We start from the raw sequence: 21,825 nt of genomic DNA, 5'->3' as shown, positions 1-21,825 counted from the left end.
TCCATGTTACTTATTTTTAAAGGTGGCCTTTTAGGGAATCCACTGTAAGTGAATTTTTGTTTTCCTTTTGAAAGGAGGGAGTGTATAAAGTTAAACTATAATGTCTCAGCACTTTGGGTGAGTGTATTATTTGAAAATGCACTTGCGCTCTCTTCATTTATTTCATTTATGCTGTGTGTACAGACAACCGCTGCTTTGCCTCAAAAAAGCATGCAACAAATACACGCTGTGTTATGTAGTGATAGACTATTTCTAGATCTTTAGGATTTTAAAGCTAAGCTAAGTTATTTAAAATAGTCTTGAGTTCAGCTTCCAAAAAAGCTTTAGGAAAAACATCAGTGTTTTCTTCTCTAAATGCAAATGAGTTGAAATGCAAAAAGACTCCATCTTTAGATTATTCAGACAAACAAGACCAGTTATCGGTTATTGCCCATTGGCGTCTCCTTTGTCATTACATCAAAGCAGAGTAATTTTGTCACATCTAGTTCTATACCTTTCTGTTTGAACACGTTTTGCACAGTGCAGTGGAAGAAAGACTCCAATGTTCACTCAGTGCTTATTGACACTGCTCTGTGTATAAAGGTAGTTGTAACAAGTCTAATTTTAAAGTGACGTCCTTGACTATATGACATTTCTTCAACACAGATTGTGGGTAGAAACTAAAATGTTGAATGTCCCAATTTGTGAATAGTTACATCAGCCGCAGTGTATGTAATCCGTATTTTAGCTTTTTGAGCATTTCATTTAAACTGTAGCTCATACCAAGATTACCACCAGCATATGTATTATCAGTGTGGACCTTTTCAGTTTGTTTTCTTGGCTTCAATTTGAGACACTATTTAGTTTCTTGGCCTTTTATCCATGTTTAGCTGTATATATGATTGGGATGTAACATTGTATATACATGTAATGCTTTTATGCTGAGACATTGAATGGCACTCTGCTGTTGATTGACAAAATCTCTCAACAATGTGATCGCAATGGTTAATGAATGTTACTGCAGCTGAGATAAATAAAATGAAGACTAAATAAAATCTTGTGTACTTAAAATTTATTTTTTACAAAACTTAAAATGCACATACCTTAGTTACAAATTAGACAAAATCCACAAGGTTTACACCTTCAGACACTTCAAAACATAATACATTTATTGCCATTTCTTTACACCAATCACAATCGTCGGTGTAGCAGAGATAACAGGTTGTTTTTTCCACAAGTATGTCCAAATATTTTATCTTCTGAAAAATAACTGCAGTATCATTGTAGATTATATTTCTTGACACAAAAAGTGAAGAATTCAAATTTCAGTTTGCCTTTGAAATGTCATTTATAAACTGGACAACCCTACTTTAACACCAATTCCCACAGGCTCCAAACAGAGTCAGAAACACTGGAATGAACACTAAGCCGTGGAGCAGCCCAAATGTAATCACAAGAAACACAATCTTAAAGAATGTCCTAAAGATGTAACTCCCAGACATGGACAGCACCGCCACTCCTAAAATAGTTGACAGTGCTCCTTGCAGTATCGGATAGCCTAGATGGGCCAATGCATTCATAGCTTTCTTATTCACATCACTCTGGGAGCTGGAGACAAAAGAGTAAGAAATGTGTGCTGAGAAGTCTACAGAAAAACCAATGCACATCAGCAGGTTGATCATAGAGATGGAGTCCAGGTTTACACCCCACAGTGCCATGAACCCTGTCACACCAACAATGACTGAACAAATTGCAAAGGCCACCCACAGGGAACAAAGAGGATTGGGTATCAGGACGAGTGAGACGACCAGCATCACGATCACAGCCACCAGGATGGTTTGAATGGTGTTGTCCATAATGACAGCGTACTGGTCAAAGTAGATGAAAGCAGGGTGGTACACCAGTAGCTCTACTGGACATTCCTCTGCTGTTTTCCTGAGTCCAATCATCATGTCCTTTGTTGGGACTTTGTTGAGCGTCTGAATAAAAAAGCGAGAGGCCTGAATCGTATTGTCTGCAGTGAAGTTGATGTCTTGTTTGAACATGGACTGGAGTTCTAAGAAATGTCGCAGATATGTGTGGAAAGCCTGTTGAGAACTTACATCGAGATCGGATGCGTTTGCATATTGTAGAAAGGGAAGAAACCAAGCTAAAGTGCCGCTGACAAAGTTCAAACTCTCAAAATCTGAAATGCATGAGAGCAGATGCTTTTGTTCATCCTCATCCCAGTATGGGAAGGGCCGCTTCACTGCTACCATCACGTTACAGCTATATTCAGAGAAGTGCTGCCTTTGATTGTTGTAGTAATCGATGATGTAGGAATCATCCAAAGCCAGATTCCTGATATCAAGTCCTTCCTTTAAGATAAAACAACCATAAATGCCTACAGCCAGATAGCCTGCATAAATTACAAATACACAAGCTTTCATCAGTTTGTGGGTCAGCATTGGGCCGTAGAAGTGCTCAAACATGTTACTCACTGGGTCAGTTTCCTCCTTCTCTGTCATTCGATCGTAGCTCCCCCCAACACAGCATATACTAAGGACTTTTGAATTCCTGGATGGTAAGTCTTCTGAGATCTTGGCACAGGTGAACCAGTGCTTGTTCTCTGCTTCTCTCTGTCCGTTCAAAGCCATGCACGCCCCCAGGAAGGTGATGCTGTACAGATAGCAGAAGCAGATAGAAATCCCTGCGTACAGGCAGAAGGACCGGACTGAACCAAAGGGCGAGCAGCAGCCAAGTAAAAGAGCAAGAGCGTCGGTCAGGGAGGTGATGGAGATAGAGACGGCAGCATCCTTGTAGGTGTCGGCCAGCCGGGCGGGGACGCTGTCCAGAACACGGGTCCTCTGCCAGCAAGAGATCATGATAAACATATCATCCAGTCCAATACCTTTAGGTTGAAAGTCAGAAGAGAAAGAGATTTTAAAAATGGGAAATGGGACTGTGTAATCCCTCACTGTGCACATTATTACGTTTGGTCTTTAGGGGCCCAACAGCAAATGTTTGGCCAGGGGCCCCCTAACTGCTTAATCCTGCAATGAGTATGTGACATGAAATGAAAATGTACATTATCAGAAGTCAAGATTGTGAAACATCGACATGTCTTATGACAATACATCTGGTCTAAAAGACTAAAAATATTATATGACATAGCAATGTATTAGAATGCCATGTCAATGATAACAAATTAAATAAATGAAAACATGCATATAAAACATGCATTAACATGACATAATGTCATGTTAATGCATCTTTTATTTTTTTTAGATCAACAGGAAGTAATGTTGTTTTATGACTACTTTCTAACTTTGATTCAGCCTTGGACAGTGGGACTTTATGGACCTGAATGTTGAAAAGAACCTACCTAATATCATGAAAGGACAGGAGGCAACTGTCATGACGAAAGGTTGATCCAGCAACAACAGCGCACCAAAACCGCTCAGGACTGCCAGACCTGTGGAGAGCACCCCACAAGATGCCACCCACACCTTTGTCCTCACATTATCCACCCTAAAAGGAAATCAGAAATCAAAAAATGCAATACATCCAAAAGTCATTGCATAACATGTTCAGCAGATGTTTTACCAACCTCCAACATGATATGATCGAAAATGTGATGGCAATGGCATAGGTGATGGAGAATGAATAGATGACGGAAGCTGGTGATTTTTTAAATTCCCATTGCATTGACATGGAGGTGGAGTATGACACCTAGAAAGAGTAGCAATACATTTAACAGAAGCCACTTAATTCAAAAAGAAAAAGACAATCATTTAAAATACTGGCATGTTTTGCTTACCTGAATAGAAGTTGATGATATATTTGAGACCAAATTAATAAAGCTTTCCAACCAAAGGTCAGTCTTTGTTTTGTTGTCCTCATCTAAATAGTAATGGAGCTGTATGGCTTTAGCACTTTCAACTACTGAACTCTCCTCGTACAATTTCACACTCCCCAGAGTTAAATACAAAGGAATACTCTTGAAATTAGAGTAATACCACGGAAAGGTCAAATTGATTGTGTCTATATTGTTGGCACTGTATTCAATAATATCTAAAATGTAATTAGAGGTGCAGGATCCCATCACCTCAGCACAAACATCCACATATTCAAATGACAGGTTGTTAAACTGAACTACCATATTCCTAACTTTAAAGTCTAAGTCTAGGATGTCCTGGAGCGACTCCAAAGTCAGAATATTCCTGTCACTTGTAGCTATGAGAGTTGCATAATTCCCATCTGTGCTCAGTCGTAAACGTGAAAACATGGAATCATTTCCTGGAAACGTTTCTTGGATGTATTTCCTCTCCAGCTTGGCTTGTCCGTCGACAGGTGTGAACTGTTCTTCAATATCGTTTGACATTCTGTCCTCGAGAAGAAAGAATCCGCTCCCCAGACTTGCCGAGAGAATGAGGGGGATGATTAAGAACCACCAGGGATGAGATCCAATAAAATGACCCATCATTTCAAAGCAGATGCGTAGTAGTCTCTCTATGCAATCTGTGCGGATTCTGCCCATAGCTTTGAAAACGTGCTCCCTTAAAATCTGGGTTTCTGGTTGGAATTTGGTACAAAAGCTATTTTGGGGAAATATAAAAGAGCTGCTCTTTTTCCCAGAAATTTCCACATTAGAGAGGGCCTCGAGTATTCACAACCAGCTGTATTTATTGGGCTGCAGACTCTTCTTAGCTCCTTCATGACATGAGATTTGCATAATAACAGGGTTGGTCCACTCTGTAATGAACAGAGGCAGATGAGGTTTGAGGAAAGGCTTAGTCAAAGAGCCTATTGAAGAACAGTTGGTGTAGTATGGCTCACTAGTTCCATTTCAATACTTACTGTCAATGGTTTTCAATTGCCTAACCCCCAGGTAATTCCTTCTCATGGCTGATGTCACATTAAATGGGCCCTTGAAGATTGATGGATGTTGCAAAGGCACAGAACAAAGAGGTATTATAATGTGGATCTTTATTTACTTTTTCTACCTGCCAATTGACAATAATTTTTCTATGGTAGACTTCCATCTATTCCCTCATCCACTTCTGCTCCAGGGTAACTGGCCAGCATTAGCAAAAGAATATGTGGCTTTGTTTAAAACATATGTACAAACCATGAACACAAAACCACATTTTGTGAAGTAATTTAGTATTCAAAAGTCAGTGGGCGAAATAGCAGACATGAAAAAGCTGTATAAGCAGTATATGTCGCAGAACTTACTTTTTACAAATTCAGATCCTCTTGACAAATAAAGTATAAATACAGTTTTTTCATTATTGTAAAATTTGAATGCTAACATTATCATTTAACACTTTAGGACTGAATACTTTACCTCTAAACAGTCGTATCACTTTTGACATTTTGTAAATTGTTTTGTACATTTTTCATGAAATTAAATGTAATTTAATTCAAACAAAACTTTATTTAATTATATTAATGTACACGCTGTACAACTTCAGGTACAAAACTACTCAAACAGTCTACAAGAATACAATAATGACTTACCTGTAAGTAACATTAATTTTTATTTTCTATTTTATTTCAATATATTTTCAGACCTCGTCAACCCCATAGACAGTGGTCAACCCATGGACGTAGCGTCAACCATAGACAGTAAAAGGCGTCAACCCATAGCGTCAACCTCCGTGACGTCATGCGTCCAAGGCTGGGCGGAAGTTGCGTGCCCAGCAGGCTGTCATCTGTTATTGGAGCTGTTACAGTAGCCGCCTGATGCCCTAAAAAACAAGTGAAATTCATATTTAAAAGCGTCACCAAGTGCAAGTCAAACTAGCTCCTATAGGAATATGGATGACGACGTGCTGACGACTCTGAAGCTGTTGATAATTGGCGAAAGTGGAGTCGGAAAGTCCAGGTTTGTCTCGGTTTGTAGCGAGCCTAACGTTAGCTAGCCTGTTGGGAATGTTGACATTCTTTTTCTTATGTAAGTTTATTCCCTACTGCTCAGCAGCTGTTGCTACAGCTAGCTGGTAGTGTTGTCCTTTTTTTCTTCTGCCAATTTGGGCCAAATACTTTCTGTTGACAATTTGGTGACATATTACGTCAACGTTACATAGGCATATGTAAAACTTTTCACTGGTATTTTGTTTGCTGATAAGAGATAATGATGCTTGCCTAATTGTAACCATTACAACTGTATAGCTGTTGTGTTCTTCCTGTGACTGAGTAAGATCCTTATAGAGCTTGTAGTCAACTCACAAAAGCCTATTGTACTGTATGCCCTCCTTATTTCCATGTTATCTTTATTCCTCCTAACAGTCTCCTCCTGAGGTTCACAGAAGATACCTTTGACCCAGAGCAATCAGCGACAATAGGTTTCAACTTACACACATACACAGATGTACATAAACACATATACACAGAAGTATGGAAACTGCTAAACTGCTCCAAACAGGCAATTTAAAGCCTTTTATCTTTTCTTTCTTTCTCTCATGGCTGACCAGGTGTGGATTTCAAAGTAAAGACAGTCGCAATAGATGGGAACAAAGCAAAGCTCGCCATATGGGTAAGACTGAAGTCATGAAGCCATACTTTAGTCTTGAAAAACATGACGAACTACAGGGTTTCTCCACAAGATGGCGACATTGCTCAGCCATAACCATGGAAAAAAACAGATTTAACTTCCTTTCATGAGGCACAAAGTCCTAATGTCCAATGAAAACACACCATACACAGTGAGGCCATAACCTTAGCCCAAAACACTAATCTCCCATAGACTTTATTATTTGTTTTCTTAGCAGAAATGTGCATGTGCTGGAGGATGCCAGAGGGCTCAAAATACTTTGAGGAAGAGGACAGCACTTTGTGAAGTCACATGTAACATGGGCTGAGGCAGGTACAAGGCTCATATTGCATGTAGTTTAACACAACCTAGCATTCCTTATTTTTTAAATATAAGAATTGCATATATTTTATAATGTTCTGTCTAATTGAATGAAAACAAATCAATAAAAGCATATTTACATAGAAAATAAAACTACACAACTATGTAAATTAGATGTTGCTAGCGCTACAGTGTTCTGTTTTTGTGGTTATTCTTGAATGGTCACTCCTGTTTTTTTAACATTAGAATTATGGATAATTCCCTTAAGAAATGGCTTTAGCAAAAAGTCAGTTAAAAGTTGTCAAGCAATGGCCAATTTCACAGACCTTGCAGACTTATCAGGAACACATGTCAAAGTCAGAGTCTGTGAGTGTGGATGCTGGCTGGTGTAGCTACCTTAAAAGTCTGGTGTCATGGAGTCTTTTGCTTCCATTCATCTTAAGTTTTCTTTTCTAGGACACAGCCGGACAGGAAAGGTTTCGCACTCTGACACCCAGCTACTACCGCGGTGCACAGGGAGTCATACTTGGTAAACAGTGATGCTTTTTAAAAAACAAACAAAAAAAAAACACCCGACCTAGAGACAATTTTCAGTTTCCAGTAAAAAAAAAAAGAATCCACCCACTTTTTTGTAGCACTTTCTTTACACATGATCATGTAAGTCACTTTGGATAAAAACTGCAAATCAACAGCTGTCAGATAACTGCAGTGTCCTGTTAAAATTGTTATTACTAAAAGAAAGATGTTATTATACTCGTATCAAATATTTCCTCTAACTCATTTTTCTCGTTTGCATGGCTTTGACAGTATATGACGTCACAAAGCGCGAGACTTTTACCAAGCTCGACAACTGGCTGAATGAACTGGAAACCTACACAACACGCAATGACATTGTGAAGATGCTGGTTGGGAACAAAATTGATCAGGTGAGTCTGTCACTCTTGCCAGTTCGACACATACAATACAAGTTTACCAGCTGTTGGTGTTGCTTTACTTGCATGGAACATTATGTTTAATCCTTTACCATGCGTTATTCCACATAGAGAAAATTACATCGGATGTCTATTTTGTTTTCAGGACGACCATGAAGTGGACAGAAACGAGGGGCTGAAATTTGCTAGGAAACACTCTATGCTTTTTATTGGTAAGTATCCGTGTTAGAGTAAAAATCAGACATGGTCAGACATGGTCATTTAAACTGACAGAGCCAGAACTTGTAAACTTACTGTATAGCCATTGCAGCTTACCATACTGTACTTAAAGATCAGAACTGTAATTGTGTAGTTGGAACAAGTCAAGACATCACTTAGTAAATCGTGCATTTTACTTTGGGTTTGTTGCGTTGTTTATACTGCTTTGGCATTTCGGAGTCTCTCGCGCTGAAAGATGCGGCCACTCCAGAAGAACTGCATTATGATTATAATCTAGCGGGCTTTCATTTATCGCATCCATGTCTACACGTGTTCCTGATTCTCATCTACAATCTGCCTCACTCTGGGAAATTACGTTAACATTTCTGTGGAGTTTCCATTTTAGAACGACTAAATTAAGGGGTTTTGAAAAGGGTTGGGCAAGAAGATGTCGTTGATTTAATCCGCTGTGAGGATGTCTTCATCCCACTGGATGTCTCTGGCTTCTTAAATGAAGTCATTCCATACTTTGTATGTCATGTTTGTCAACACATGGATATTTTTAAATCTCTATCATTAGTTTTCCTATATTGTAAAAAAGAAAGCTGTTTTGCTCGGTTTTGGATTTTACAGCGGACGTGTAGGTTTTTCTTCTTCTTAACATTTAGGAAAGTGTTCTACCAGTTTGGCTGATCTCTTAAATCTTGGTAACCCTCTTTCCTTTGTACAGAGGCCAGTGCAAAGACCAAAGATGGTGTCCAGTGTGCCTTTGAGGAGCTTGTGGAGAAGATCCTCCAGACTCCGGGGCTCTGGGAGAGTGAAAACCAGGGTCAGAGGGTGCGTCTGGGGGACCAGGAGCAGGCCCGTGGCAGGGCATGTGGAGGATACTGTTCCATACCCTGAAACTGAACCAAAAGAAAAAGCACCAACCTGATAGGAATGACTACGGACCAGAAACAGAGAGAAAGAGAGGGAACTGGATGAGTTTATTGTTGGAGTAGTTCCATCAGTCGAAAGGACTTTGCTGTTTGCACACTTCCTTTTCAGACATCATCTGTCACTACTTTCTGTTTAAAACATGAATGAAAGGATCATACAAAAATAGCCTCTTGCCTAAGGAAGTATAGTGTTTTAAATTGACATAACCATGCCAAGTACGTCATAAGAGTACATGTCTGGTTTGAATATAGCTTATTTGCAGCAGTGATTCTGCTGTACATTAAGGCATCAGGTTAATAGCATAGTGCCTATTACATGAACCAATTTGTAGGTTACAGTACATAGCTTGTCAAATTCTACCCAAAATAACTTATTATAGTCAATACAGATATCCCCTCAAGTTCCCTGCTTATGCTTTGTGAGCTGTAAATGTTAACTTCTATGTAGCTGCAAAGTACAAAATGTTCTTCAAGTTCATATATAACACATCACTTGGATTGAGGATAGTGGTGGAAGAGCCTTGTTGTTGGAGTGGGAGTGATCTGTCATTATGCACCACAACACTGTGAAAGCTCCACAATGGACCCCAGTTACTCACACCAGTTCATTTTTTTACTGTTAATCCAGTTTTTATTCGTTTGATGGTGATTTCCATCAAATTCAGTGCTTCAGAACGTATAGAGGCTTTCAAATAAACAGATTTCCTGTTTTTTCTGTTTTTCCTCGATTACAGGGAAATATGCAAGACAAGTAACCATCTTTTGTCTTTTAGGATGTCCTACAACCAAACCTGTCTTTGTCTTTGCATGTCTGATCTGGACCATAACTTTCACAGCTACAAGTGTAAGGTTTAAAGTAATAAGAGCTCTTACAATAAAATAGGCTCTTTTACTCACTTGAGTTCATTTTTTCTTTTTGCCTGATCTGGCAAAATGGCAAGCAGTTTGTTTTTTAAGCTTGTTTTCTCCCCATTTATTTAGCCATTTCTGTGTGGTGCTGTGGTCCATATAATGTCCCACTGACTTAATGAAGGCATTACTCACATCTATAGTATAAGAGCATTCCTAAGAGCTTTGTTCCTTCCTTCCTGTCTAAAGTATAGTATGGATTTGATGTATCGTTGCTATTTGTTTGAATTCCTTTTTTCTTGTTTAAAATCATGTTGACCTTGCTGTACTTTTTCCTGTTGCGTTTGCTGTGCGCCTTTTATGATTTAAGTAAGCAATATGTTACATTAATATCTGCCTTAAAATTGAATGACATGTGCTAGAGTTATGGTCCAGTAACGCTTGTATTATTTCAAACTGAAATAAATGACAACCTCAAGAGATGCCGTCACTCAAGACTAATTATTGTTTAATTGCCATTTGAGAACTGCCATTACATTTCCGTGTGTAGAGGCCCATCTAATCAAAAGCAGGTTTACAGTGGAAACAGGAGTGAGTTGCTCTTTCCATAAAACTTTGTTGATGACTAGCCTGTCGTACATGCAAGACTGAAAACATTCTTTGCACAAAATGTCAAAAAACAGACAAAAACCGGGAGTGGAAAAGTCCTGTTAATCGTGTTTTGTAAAATAGTCCCAGAGGACTGAGTGTGATTACAAGCTTATGTTTGGTGTCAGGATGTCCCCAGATGGAAGACACTCACCACAAGTCTCTATCAGACATTCTCCTGTGGCTTATTGTTTTCTCCATATTTCCAATAACATAAGTTTTTGGCAGTTGATTGAGGTCAGAAAATTCCTGAGCCTATTTGGCATTTAATGCTGTTTTAACATCAAAAACAGATGACAGTCGTATGTCTCACCTACCATAACGATGTTAGCTGTTCAGGATTTTGTTACCCAGACAGACATTCCGTTGTACTTGTGAGCAACTTACCTTATTATTTCTTTACAATACATTCACAATTTCATCAGGAGTTTCTTCCAAAAACCTGAACCTGCACTAACTGACCTTAAGGCCTCTTGGGGGCAGTGGAAACAAGCTGACGCCACTTTTTAAGTTGGTATTCACTTTTTAAGTCGGTATAAGAAGCTAGCAGAAGCCTTTTTACACATAAGGTTAGAGCCGACATGGAGTAACATTAGCATTCATTTGGAGTTGCATTAATGGTGACCTGACAAACGTAAGTGCAATATTTACTCTCATTTTAGCTCTGTTTTTTGGCTACACTAAGCTAACTCCTATAGGGAAACTACCTTGCTCTTTAGCTTCTAAATGCTAAATGTTCACTGGCTAGTTGCTCTTGCTAACATTGTATGTTGGCCGTTTGGTGCTAAAAAGTCAGCATACAGTCGGTTTTCAGATCCTTTTCTCTGAAAACAGCTGCCTGTTGTGGCCGAAAAACGAAGCTATGACAGCGATGAGAGAGAACCAAAACAGTGAAGTTGTGGGCCAGAATACCCAAAAATTAGTTAAAAGACACTAAAAAGCTTGAGGGAAAAAGCAGCAGCAATTAGGTTCATCACCACAGTTTTTGATTATAGCCGCTTTATCGTTAATGTCCTCTGTGGGTCAGCCTTGTACATCATATTTCATTGACTTATGCTGATTTACTGACATGTATTTTAGCAAATACAAACATTTGGTCACCAACCTTTTCTGAATCCATCTTTGGCTGGATCGATGCTCATCAGAAAAACTTTAACCAGCACTCCACTTAAAGACATGTCTCCCTGCTCATTCCACTATGCCACCCTTCTGCCTATATTAGGCTACAACCTTTTAAAAGCAATTTAAAAGTATATAATGAAACTGCGAGACCCAGAATTGCACACATGAAAACTACCACTAAATACAGTTCAGTAAAACACAAGTATGCAGCTTCAGCCACTGCAAAGCAATGATTTAAAGCAAAGGACTGGTCAAAAGATTTCACATCAGGTTTATTCAAATAGCTGCTGTCAAACTTTAGCATTGGATGATAATCCGGTCTCATGGAAGTTAATATAACTTACTGCAACAGATGGCAATAAATGGCAAAAGACATTAGAAACATGGCAATAACAGTAGAAAATATTCAACTGCATTAGGTTAGTTTTTCCATTTTACAATGTAAAAATTATTTAAACGTCAAAGTTTATCAGCATTACAAAATAACAGAGGCTGTACAGATATTGCAAGGCACTTAAGCATCTGGTATTCCTATATGGAACGATAGACCAGATGCTTAAATTAAATGCCTACACACTGTTTGCCAGGGCCACGTTAACAGTCTGGACCTCAGAGATATGAGAGGACTTCTGGATGATGCGGTTGGTGAGAGTGGGCCCCGTGGTGCAGCTCTGCCTCAGAGCAGCGGTGGGTCCTGTGACACACATCCTGTCCATGATAGTGGTCCTTGTAACCGAGAAGGGCTCTGGGGTGCAGCTCTGCCCCGTGCCAGCTTTGGGCACTGTCACGCTGCTCTGGTCTGCTGTGCAGCTCTGCCCCTGGGCCAGGCTGGTCAGAGCAACGGCGGCGTGGATCTCCCTCCAGCCCTGATCGTCTCGTCTCTGCTGGCCTCGGCCATGCTGCTGTTGTCTGTGAATATATGAAGAAAAAAGACAACTGTAAATTAAATAGATTATTAAATGCCATCTCACCTCTTTCCTAAAATCAGCCAAAGAGCCATTTTAGAAATCCAAAGCAGAAATGGTACATTTGCTTCTCCTCTCTTGATATAAAGCCAGAATAATATGGCTGAATTAGAGGTGGATGTTCAGTTTCAAGAACAACTTCCAAGAGGGATAATGATTAGTATTACTTTTCAAGCTGATGAAAGTTGAAAAGTGCAAACACATGTTTCGATTGCAGATTAAGCAATGAATAAATACACTTACCTGTCACATTTAGTTGAAGTATAGTCCATTGTGTCTGCAAGAGAGAAGAAAAAGACTCACCTAAATATGCAAAGAATCAGTTTACTTTATAGCAGTGAAATTGCAAACAGAGAATATTCACAGGATAATCAATGTTGGATTAGGCATTTTGGCTGTACGTTAGTGATAAATATTAGTTTTAATTTGCAGCATGTGAGTATGTGTGTATTCATGGGTGATCGTGCATCTGCATGGGTTAAGTGTGTGTGTGTGTGTGTGTGTGTGTGTGTGTGTGTGTGTGTGTGTGTGTGTGTGTGTGTGTGTGTGTGTGTGTGTGTGTGTGTGTGTGTTTGTTCACATGAAGGTGCTCCCAAATGCAAGTGTACAGTTACTACTCGTCCAGTATGTCTCTCGGGATGTGTTTTATGGTGCCCAAAAGATTTGACTCAGTGCACCAGTCTGCCAGTGCTTAGCTAGCTACTATAGCCAAAACAAATGCAATGCACTGTTTCTCTTGAGCTTTTGAGAAACAAAAATCTGATAACTGCACCGTGTAATAGCAACTGACTCTGTGTTTTCAGGTTTCCAAAGCTCTGCTAGCACCTGTAAAGTTGTTCCAGTTCACTATGTGTTATTGCTTTCCAAAAGCGCTCCCTGCACATCTCCATCTTTTTTGACCATGGCCTAAGAACTTGATTCAATTATACCAACAGGCAGGGGAGTGTCTCACAAATGAATACCTGAGAACTTCGCTACATCTGTGAAAGAAGGAAGGGTCTTTCTCTCTAAATGCCCTAAATTGAAACTACAGTATCTCTTTGGCTATTTTAGAAGAAGGAGCAGGACTTTAAAGTAGCATTATATTGCTTGCACAGTCTATGTTTGAGGTCTGCGCATTATATGTAGAACTTATTTTCCATTTCAGTTTTGGAATAAGGCCTTTTATTGGAGCAGATAGAATGGTCAAAACTGATTTTTCTTTAGAGAGCCATAGACAGGGAAATTAGAGGCCCACTGTGAAACACAGTCTTGCAACAGAATGCAACAGCCCAAAACATCCCCGTCTCTGATTTCTTTAGCAAAGGCTGGAGCCAAGAGCAACTACTTGCCGATAGTAAATCATTTTTCTGTTTTATACTTTTTTGCTACTGAATGTCCCTGAGCATTTCTCTCTTTAGCCATAACATGCTTTGCCAATAAAGTACTTTAGTACCTCTATTGTATTTATTACCTAGAAAAAAACATTGTTTTATCTCTGCTGAGTCTCAAACTTATAGCAGGGATCAGTTACAAATACATTGTACAAGGGGTAATGAAGCTCCTGACTGCTTTGTTTTATATTACACTGTGTTGCAGTATAGTTATAATTTCATGTTAGAGCTTACTGTACATTGAACCTTATTTATTTACAAATAATGAAAAGTTTGATATTTTGGGAATTACTCTGTTTTACTTGCTTGCCGAGAGTTAGATGAGAAGATTAATACCACTCTCGTGTTTGTACGCTTAATATGAAGCTACAGCAAGCAGCTGGTTAGCTTCGCTTAGCACAAGGCTAGCCTCTCTCTGTTTAAAGGTAACAAAATTTGAGTACCAGCACTCCTAAAACTCACTAATAACACGTTTTATCTCATTTGTTTAATCTGTCCAAAAACTAAAGAGCAAAAAAATACAAGGTTTACGTCATAAAACAGTCTGGCACATAGCCCCCCACTAAGAAATATTTTAACCTTCGGACTGAAGGCTTTAACACACCAGAGGTGTTTTTTGGGTGCAATTAATTTGCATGTCAATACATTTTTTCGAAAAGTTGTTTTTGTCATGAGTACTTTCACACAGACCACACATATTACTTGAGCCAGGCTAGCTGTCTCCCCCTCATTCCACTCTTTGTGCTAAACTAAGCTAAGCGCCTCCTGGCTCCAGCTTCATATCTAATGAACAGTGGTCTGTACGCTATAGCTGGAGCCAGGAGACTGTTACTTAGCTTAGCATAAATACTGGAAACAGCTAGCTGGTTAGCTTAGTCTGTACAAAAACCAGAGTAACGTGTTACCAGTGGAGACTCCAGACATAGCAGGCTGGCTTTTTTCCCCACTTCCAGACTTGTTAAGCTATATTAGCTAAGATAATTACCTGCTGGTTTTAGCTTCCTATTTACCATCCAGTAACCATCTTCCATTCTAACTCTTGGCAAGAAAGTGAATAAGGGGTTCCGCCATCCATTCCGACATACCCCCACTCCGACATTGACGTCTAATTGTCGGAGTGGCGGCACTTCCATTGTTTTCAAACGTCCCACCACTCCGCCAATTTTTGTTTCGGTTAGGGTTAGGGAATAGCAGCATGTCGGAATAGCGGCATGACTGAATAAAAGCATGTCGAAGTGGCGGCATGTCGGACTGGCAGCATGTAACCATGAATAAGTATATTTGAATTAGTTTGAAACATAGATAATTTTTTGTATATGGAATTTAGCTTTCTATTAATACCAGTCCTATGTAACCCATTCATAATTAATTATTGTCTACATGAGCTGATTTAAGTATCTGTGTGATCTCCCACAATATTGGTTTAAATCCCGTCAGTCATCTCACAGGTGTGTCATTGGGATCCACACTGTAAAACAACTGTGTACTCAGAAAATATTGTAACATCTTATTTCCTTATTGCGTATATGTATTCACGAACAAGAAACTCCCCTTGCATGCATGTTTTCATTTGAAACAAAATGTGTGGAAAACGCAGCAAGGCATTTGTCCAGATATGTTTTTCGCCGTTCTGCGTCTAATAAAACATGATTCTGGACACATTTATGACTCTCCAGCCTTTTCAAGGGAAATAGTGAAGCCGATGCGAGTATCATATTATATGGTGTAAACATCCTCACATTCCTATACAGAACATCGTAACATCACTATACTATTCCATAAGACTTTTACTGCCTGTGGGATTCAGACTGATATGTTTAAAGTGTCCTTGTAAGACACTGTATATTGGCATCACTTATTAGTTCCTCATATGAGGTTTACTTTTAGCCATCTCACGGGTGGAGTATAAACGTGTTAATGGTGTTAGTGGCTGTCATGAATCTGGCAGCTTGACTTTCCACTTCACCTCCACAGAGGAGCCATACTGTTGCAATAACCCTTAATATGACCAGCAGGGATACATTAAAAGTTTGCACAAACAGTGCTTGCCACATAGTGTGTTATGACATTAAGAAACCCCAAAATACTCCAAAAGATGTATGATTTCGTAAGCAATAACATGTTTCAAGGAATGGTGTAACATTTTGGGAAATACGCTTATTAGCTCTCTTCATGCCGATTCAAGAGACCTCCGCTTCGCGTCGAGGTCCTGCATCACCCTGTTGGGTTTCTAATTCGCAAAAATGCGCGGCTCGCTCTACGTTATCCCTTACTTAGCATAAAGACTGAAAACAGGGGAAACAGCTAGCCTGGCTCTGTCCAAAGGTTAAAAAAACAGCTTACTAGTCAAGCACCTCTAATGCTCACAAATTAACATGTTATACCTTTTTTATTTTTATCTGTACAAAATCGAAAGGAAAAAAGTTCATGCGGCAATTTAAAACATATCCCGGGACATATCCCCACGTAAGACTTCAATTTTTGAACAGATAAAACAAATGAGATGTTACTTAGTGAACTTAAAATGTGCTGGTAGATGGACTTTGTTGTTGTGTTTGGGCAAAGCCAAGCTAGCTGTTTACAGTCTTTGAGCTATGCTAGGCTAATCATCTGCAGGCTGTATTTGTACAGTAAAAATGAAGCTACAGCCAGCAGCCGGCTAGCTTAGCTTAGCATAAAGACTAGAGCAAGGGGAAACAGCTAGCCTGTCTTTTTCCAATGGTTACAAAATCCAGCTACCAATAGGCTATGCTACAACCGGAACCAATTGCAAAGCAACCAGCGGAGACTCCAGGAAGTTACCGCTCCCAGTTGTGTCCAGTCTTTATGCTAAGCTATGCAAAGCTAACCTGCTGCTATAGATTGTTAATCTTGGCAAGACAGTGAATAAACGTTATTCCCAAAATGTCCAACTATTCCCTAAAATGAATGAGGTAAATGAGAATCCTTGAATTATCATTGTTTAATTGATATAATTAAAACGTTTGTAAAATGTATTTAATAGTTTAGGTAAGACAGTACACTTTATACAATATACCATTTGACTGGTTAAATATATAGCACAAGCCTGTTAAAATGATGAATTATCCCAATTATTCAAGTTACCAATCTATAGACCAATTTGAGGTTAAAATAAGTTTCCAGGATACAGATTAAGCCTTGACACAGACTATAAAAATATCCATTAAATAACCATCTTTAGACTGGGACCAGGATGTAATGTTTGCCTGGATATGGTTCTAAAATAATAAAAAAGGAACTTAAAGCATTCCTTGTTGAATTTTTAGAGTGAAACTGATGATATATGCTAAAGAGTAGAATTGGTTTCAAAAATCTTTTCACAAATCTTATAATGTCATGTACATTTAGATTGATTTTGAGTAGGGAAGTAACACTTGGGAGGAGCTGCCTGCCAAAGCACACATGAGTCAGGGAAGCAACACCCTCAAAGAGTGATGGGAAAAGCCAAATGGATATTAGTGATCTGGTTCTGCGATGTCTCACAGATGAGTGGCAGCTCTCTGACTGTCGCTCTACGAAACGTCTTCAGTGCTTTACTGACAGACTGCTCCATTTCTACATTTGGCTCAGGTTCCCACTTCTCACCCTGGGAAGAATAAAGTCTCAGACATTCTGTAATTGTCCTTGAGACTGGACCGGACATTTCCACCATGGCAAGAAGCTGAAGCGGAACAAATGGCACATTCTAGTATATGGAAATGATATTTGCGGTGTGCAGCAGCAGCCAGCGTGAGCTCCGTCCAATTTTAAAATGAGGGATTTCAGCGTCTGCATGAGTCTTTATTAGTAATGTTTGTAAAGGCTTTGGCTCATGTACCTCTAGCGGATTCAAGGGTTGTCAGTATGCTGGGCTCCCTATAGGTCTGAAAGGGCACCCAGGTGTCAAACTCCCTTCCAGATTCGCTGTAACTTTATAATTAAATCTCGCAGAGCTTCTGACTTTCAGTGGAACGCCAGAGATTTATTAATGTCAGGGAGCTCTTTGGGACCATGTGGAGGTTTCTGTTCAGTCTCTTCATATTTTACTGTACACTGTGGTGTGTTAAAAATGAACTGAGGGGAAGCAGGGTAGTTAAAATGTAATTTTACCTGACTTTCAACATAAATCTGCAATTAACAAGGAAGATGCATTATTGATTTCTGTGGACAGGGGGTGCTATCATCTCTTTTTCTCCCAATTTACCCCTCTGTGTTGCATTATAACATGCTTTCCCTGATTCTTTTTACACACATTCAGTGCAGATTCTGTGTTAAAAGTGGCATTTTCCTCTCAAGTAAGAACACTCATCTCTGCTTTAATGTGTGATATTCTCCTGCACATTGACAAACGCTGACATCTCTCACCCATGTGGTAGACAAAGTTGGCCTCTGTTTCGTAGGACGACGCCGGAGATACAACATCTCGATCACACTCGTTGGAGCTGAACGACTCGGAGTGGCTCCTCCTCTTGCGGGCCGAGGCGACGCCGTCAGCCTCTGCCACCATCATGTGCCGCAGCGTGTCGTTCAGATACCGATTCAGTAAACTGCTCTTGTACTTGGACGGAGGCGACGCGCTGTCGTCACTGTTGGCGGAGTCCGCCATGGCGAGGACGCTGCCCTGCTTCTCGAGCACGCTCTTGTGGGATGATGACCTGCCAAAGTCCGATTGGCTGATTGGAGTTTGTAAGGGACACTCTTCATCTGCAGCAATGGAAACAAAACGGTGACTTGTTTCATGTCGTACTTGTTCAAATGATGTTACAAACTATGATACGTATGAACTGCTGTTTCAGTGGGCAAGAAGTTTCCAAATCCAGTCTTTTTTTTTCAAGAATTCCATTTATAAAAAGGAAGAGAAATGATCTTAAACACACTATAAAATGATTCTGTAGCCCGTACCATCTGAGTCGGTGTTATCGCTGCACACGCTCAGTCTCTCAGCGTTCCCCTGGATGTATTTATTGTACAGTTTGATCCTCAGGGCCCAGCTCAGGTCCGGCTGTCTCACTGTGTTCTTCAGCCTCCGCCGGGCGTTCGCAAACCAGTTCGAAACCTGCACAGACGCACATTGTTATAGAATAAGCAATGATTTATTTTTTTAACCCACAAACTTCAAAATCAACACATCCCTGAATTCACTTTTCCTTCATTCCACCATCCCTGCTTTCTTCCACAGGCTTGTCTCTCACCTGCACTAGCGTCATGTGTGAGCCCAGAGCCAGCAGGACCTTCTCGGTCTTGGTGGGGTAGGGGTTGTCCCGGTGTTTGTACAGCCAATGTTTCAGCGGCCGGGCCATGTCCTGCAGCACCTGTCTCTTGTGGCGAACTTTGACCCCACCCAGACGAGACCTGGAGGAATCACAAGTTGCCTCATAGATACACAAAGACCACCTACAATCCCCTCCGTTTAAACTAGGACATTTATACATGAAACAACACAATGCTAAATTATTTCTGTCTGTAACTTCCACGTCTAAAGAACTGCAAATAGCTATTTAACTATGTATGAAAAGGCAGAAGAATAAAATGTCAGGTTAGAGAATTATCTTAAATTTTAAGATACATATTACAACTGTAATACAAAACACAACCCCGTTTTAACTGGTTAGAACTATATTTCCAGCACAGACCACAAGGGCGTACCCATATCTTCTGTACTTGATAGGAGAGCTGTCGTCAGTGGTCTCCTGGCATCGCAGCAGGTCTGCGTTCTGTCCGTCTGTTAAACTGCTCTGAGGTAAGTCTACACAGTTCAGTCTGCTCCTCTCCTCTGATCTCACGTTGTCCTCAAAATGAAGCTGAGTGTCAGACTTCATCTCAGCAACTTTGTTCATTGTTAAACACAGAGAGTTTTCCTCGATCAACAGGTGCATCAGTTGATTTCCAGATGTAAATAGAAGTGGCAGGTTCCCATCCTGGATACACTCGATGTAAACGTAATTTAAAAAAAAAAAAAAGAGAAGAAAAGAAAAGTGTTCCTTCCTCTTACTTCTGTGCCCACGGGAGCAGTGACTGAGCAGACAGACGATGACAGACTCAGTGAGAGAAAAATGTTTGAAAAGTCAGAGGATGTTGTCTGGTTTAGTTGAGCTGTGTGAGGAGAGTTCAAATAACCTGCTGCTGAGCCACCCATTGGCTATCCCGCCGTCCAATCAATCCCTTCTCTGGAGAGCTCTGTGAGGAAAAGCTTGCAGAGCGGCAGCCTCGGTAGCACTCCAGGATAAGAAAAACACTGCACATGAATATCAGCAAATGTGGTCATCAGATTTACTAGTGAGATTTTGCCTGGTGTGACGGCAGCCTGGGCTAAGCACTCCGACATGCTCTCATATTTTCTACATGGCGTAAGAATCTCTCGCGGTTTTACCAAAAATCGTGTCAGCAGATATTAATGCATGTTTTACCAGGGGATTCTGGAAATTTATGGGTGTAATTGCATGGTTGCTAATAACCAGCAAAACCACGAAACTGTGCCTCATGTTCAGCAGTGAATCCTGCTGAGCTGAAATGGATTTCAGTACAAATTGTCTCCTAATGTAGTTAACACTAACACTGGAAAATGAAATTGATCCTCGCCTATATACGCCTGGTTTTTTGAGTCCGAAAGTGTGTCAGCGTGTGCATTTGAGTGTCAGAAATGTGCATCTTTCACGCTGTCTGCAGTGTGAGCAGGGCTAATCCAACCATAATGCTCATGTTTGTAAATGTTTGTCTCCATTTTGAAGCAAAAAGGACTGTAAACTATTACAAAAAAGTGGGCCTGAAAGAAGCTTAGCGTCGTTATTAGTGGAACTTCGTACATGACCATGCTGGCACTGGGCCCAGTGTTCAAAGACTGTGGTTCAACTTCTTTTAAGATTCTTTTTTTGGGCTTTTCTGCCTTTAATTTTGACAGGACAGCCGGGTGAGAGAAGACACGCAGGAAATCGACACAGGTCGGATTCAAACCCTGGACCTCTGCGTCGAAGCATAAACCTATCAGTATATGTGCGCCTGCTCTACCCACAGTGCCAACCCGGCCATGACTGTGGTTCAACTTTAGCTGTCATCCCTGTATGTTTTTCCTCTTGACATCCAAACACTCCACTTTTTTGGATATAGCACAGTGATAATGACTTTGCCATGCACAATCATCTCTGAATAATCTTTATGTAAATATGTGATAAAAATGCGTTGTTTTTTCCTGCCTACAACCAACTTTTGAAGGTTATGGCTAAAATCCGAGCAGCACTTGTTTAACCGTTAAACATATTAAAGGGCTCCATAACTCTCGCCCCTGTTCATAATTCAGCAGTATTGGTGGGGAGTTTGAGTTTCGATGGTTTCAAAGCAGAAAAACACATGGACCAGAAGCATCCCCGTTAGGTGCAGTAAATTCCTCGCTCACATTCCTCAGCAGTGGCCGGAGAATGCTACATGCTATCACACACCATTTACTCCCGTCCCTCTGTGATATGTTCACCGGCTCAACTGTTGACGTTAGCTGGGAACACACCTAGATTCGGCAGCCAGGAGACCTCTAAAAAACACTGTGGAAGGACATATATCTCTTCTTGTTTGGGTTGTGTGTGTGTGTGTGTGTGTGTGTGTGTGTGTGTGTGTGTGTGTCTTGCAGGTTCACAAACTTCAGGCCAAAAGTCACTATCAAGTGTGTTGTGGAGAAATTGGGACCGTGCTGGAAATATGTACTTTAGCATGTCATCCTTTGGATTACTGTTTTATCGTCTTGATACAGAAATAAACCAACCAAAAAAAAAAGTTCCCAAATATCCTGAAGTATAGCTTGTGCCAAATGTAGATCTTGCATTACTTCTAACGTATCGATTGGAATAAGAGATTTTTGATAATACTTATCAAATGCGGTTCATGGTGTTTCACGCTGCTGTTGTATGCGCCAAGACTTTTACTGAACAGAGGCCACCGTGACCAGAGGAGTTAATTACAGCAAAATGACCAAGATGTCTTCAGTTAAAGCTGCAC

At 40.2% G+C, this 21,825-nt stretch overlaps 3 protein-coding genes across 3 annotated transcripts; 1 reads left to right on the top strand and 2 right to left on the bottom strand.

Moving 5' to 3' along the window:
• Nucleotides 1–1,165: 1,165 nt before the first annotated feature.
• Nucleotides 1,166–3,834, bottom strand: LOC114565712 (patched domain-containing protein 3-like). Its single transcript, XM_028593915.1, has 4 exons — nt 3,779–3,834; nt 3,569–3,690; nt 3,344–3,489; nt 1,166–2,869 (listed from the first exon to the last, which is right to left on the bottom strand). Exons 2-4 carry the CDS (start codon nt 3,670–3,672, stop codon nt 1,350–1,352), a joined length of 1,770 nt encoding a protein of 589 aa, XP_028449716.1. The 5' UTR covers nt 3,673–3,690; nt 3,779–3,834; the 3' UTR covers nt 1,166–1,349.
• Nucleotides 3,835–5,604: 1,770 nt separating this feature from the next.
• On the top strand, nt 5,605–10,217 carry LOC114565713 (ras-related protein Rab-18-B). Its single transcript, XM_028593917.1, has 7 exons — nt 5,605–5,848; nt 6,253–6,308; nt 6,438–6,499; nt 7,274–7,346; nt 7,625–7,743; nt 7,895–7,961; nt 8,678–10,217. Exons 1-7 carry the CDS (start codon nt 5,781–5,783, stop codon nt 8,848–8,850), a joined length of 618 nt encoding a protein of 205 aa, XP_028449718.1. The 5' UTR covers nt 5,605–5,780; the 3' UTR covers nt 8,851–10,217.
• A 1,561-nt stretch (nt 10,218–11,778) lies between these two features.
• On the bottom strand, nt 11,779–20,103 carry LOC114565445 (homeobox protein Mohawk). The gene is made up of 6 exons (XM_028593495.1): nt 19,489–20,103; nt 19,035–19,194; nt 18,745–18,898; nt 18,208–18,546; nt 12,713–12,746; nt 11,779–12,413 (listed from the first exon to the last, which is right to left on the bottom strand). The coding sequence occupies exons 1-6, from the start codon at nt 19,716–19,718 to the stop codon at nt 12,074–12,076; spliced, it is 1,257 nt and encodes a 418-aa protein (XP_028449296.1). The 5' UTR covers nt 19,719–20,103; the 3' UTR covers nt 11,779–12,073.
• Between the last annotated feature and the right edge of the window lie 1,722 nt (nt 20,104–21,825).

This window comes from Perca flavescens, chromosome 12, assembly GCF_004354835.1.
Source record: "Perca flavescens isolate YP-PL-M2 chromosome 12, PFLA_1.0, whole genome shotgun sequence".
NCBI lineage: Eukaryota > Metazoa > Chordata > Actinopteri > Perciformes > Percidae > Perca > Perca flavescens.
The sequence above is the reverse complement of the archived record's forward strand: the minus strand, read 5'-3'. Positions and strand labels throughout refer to the sequence as shown.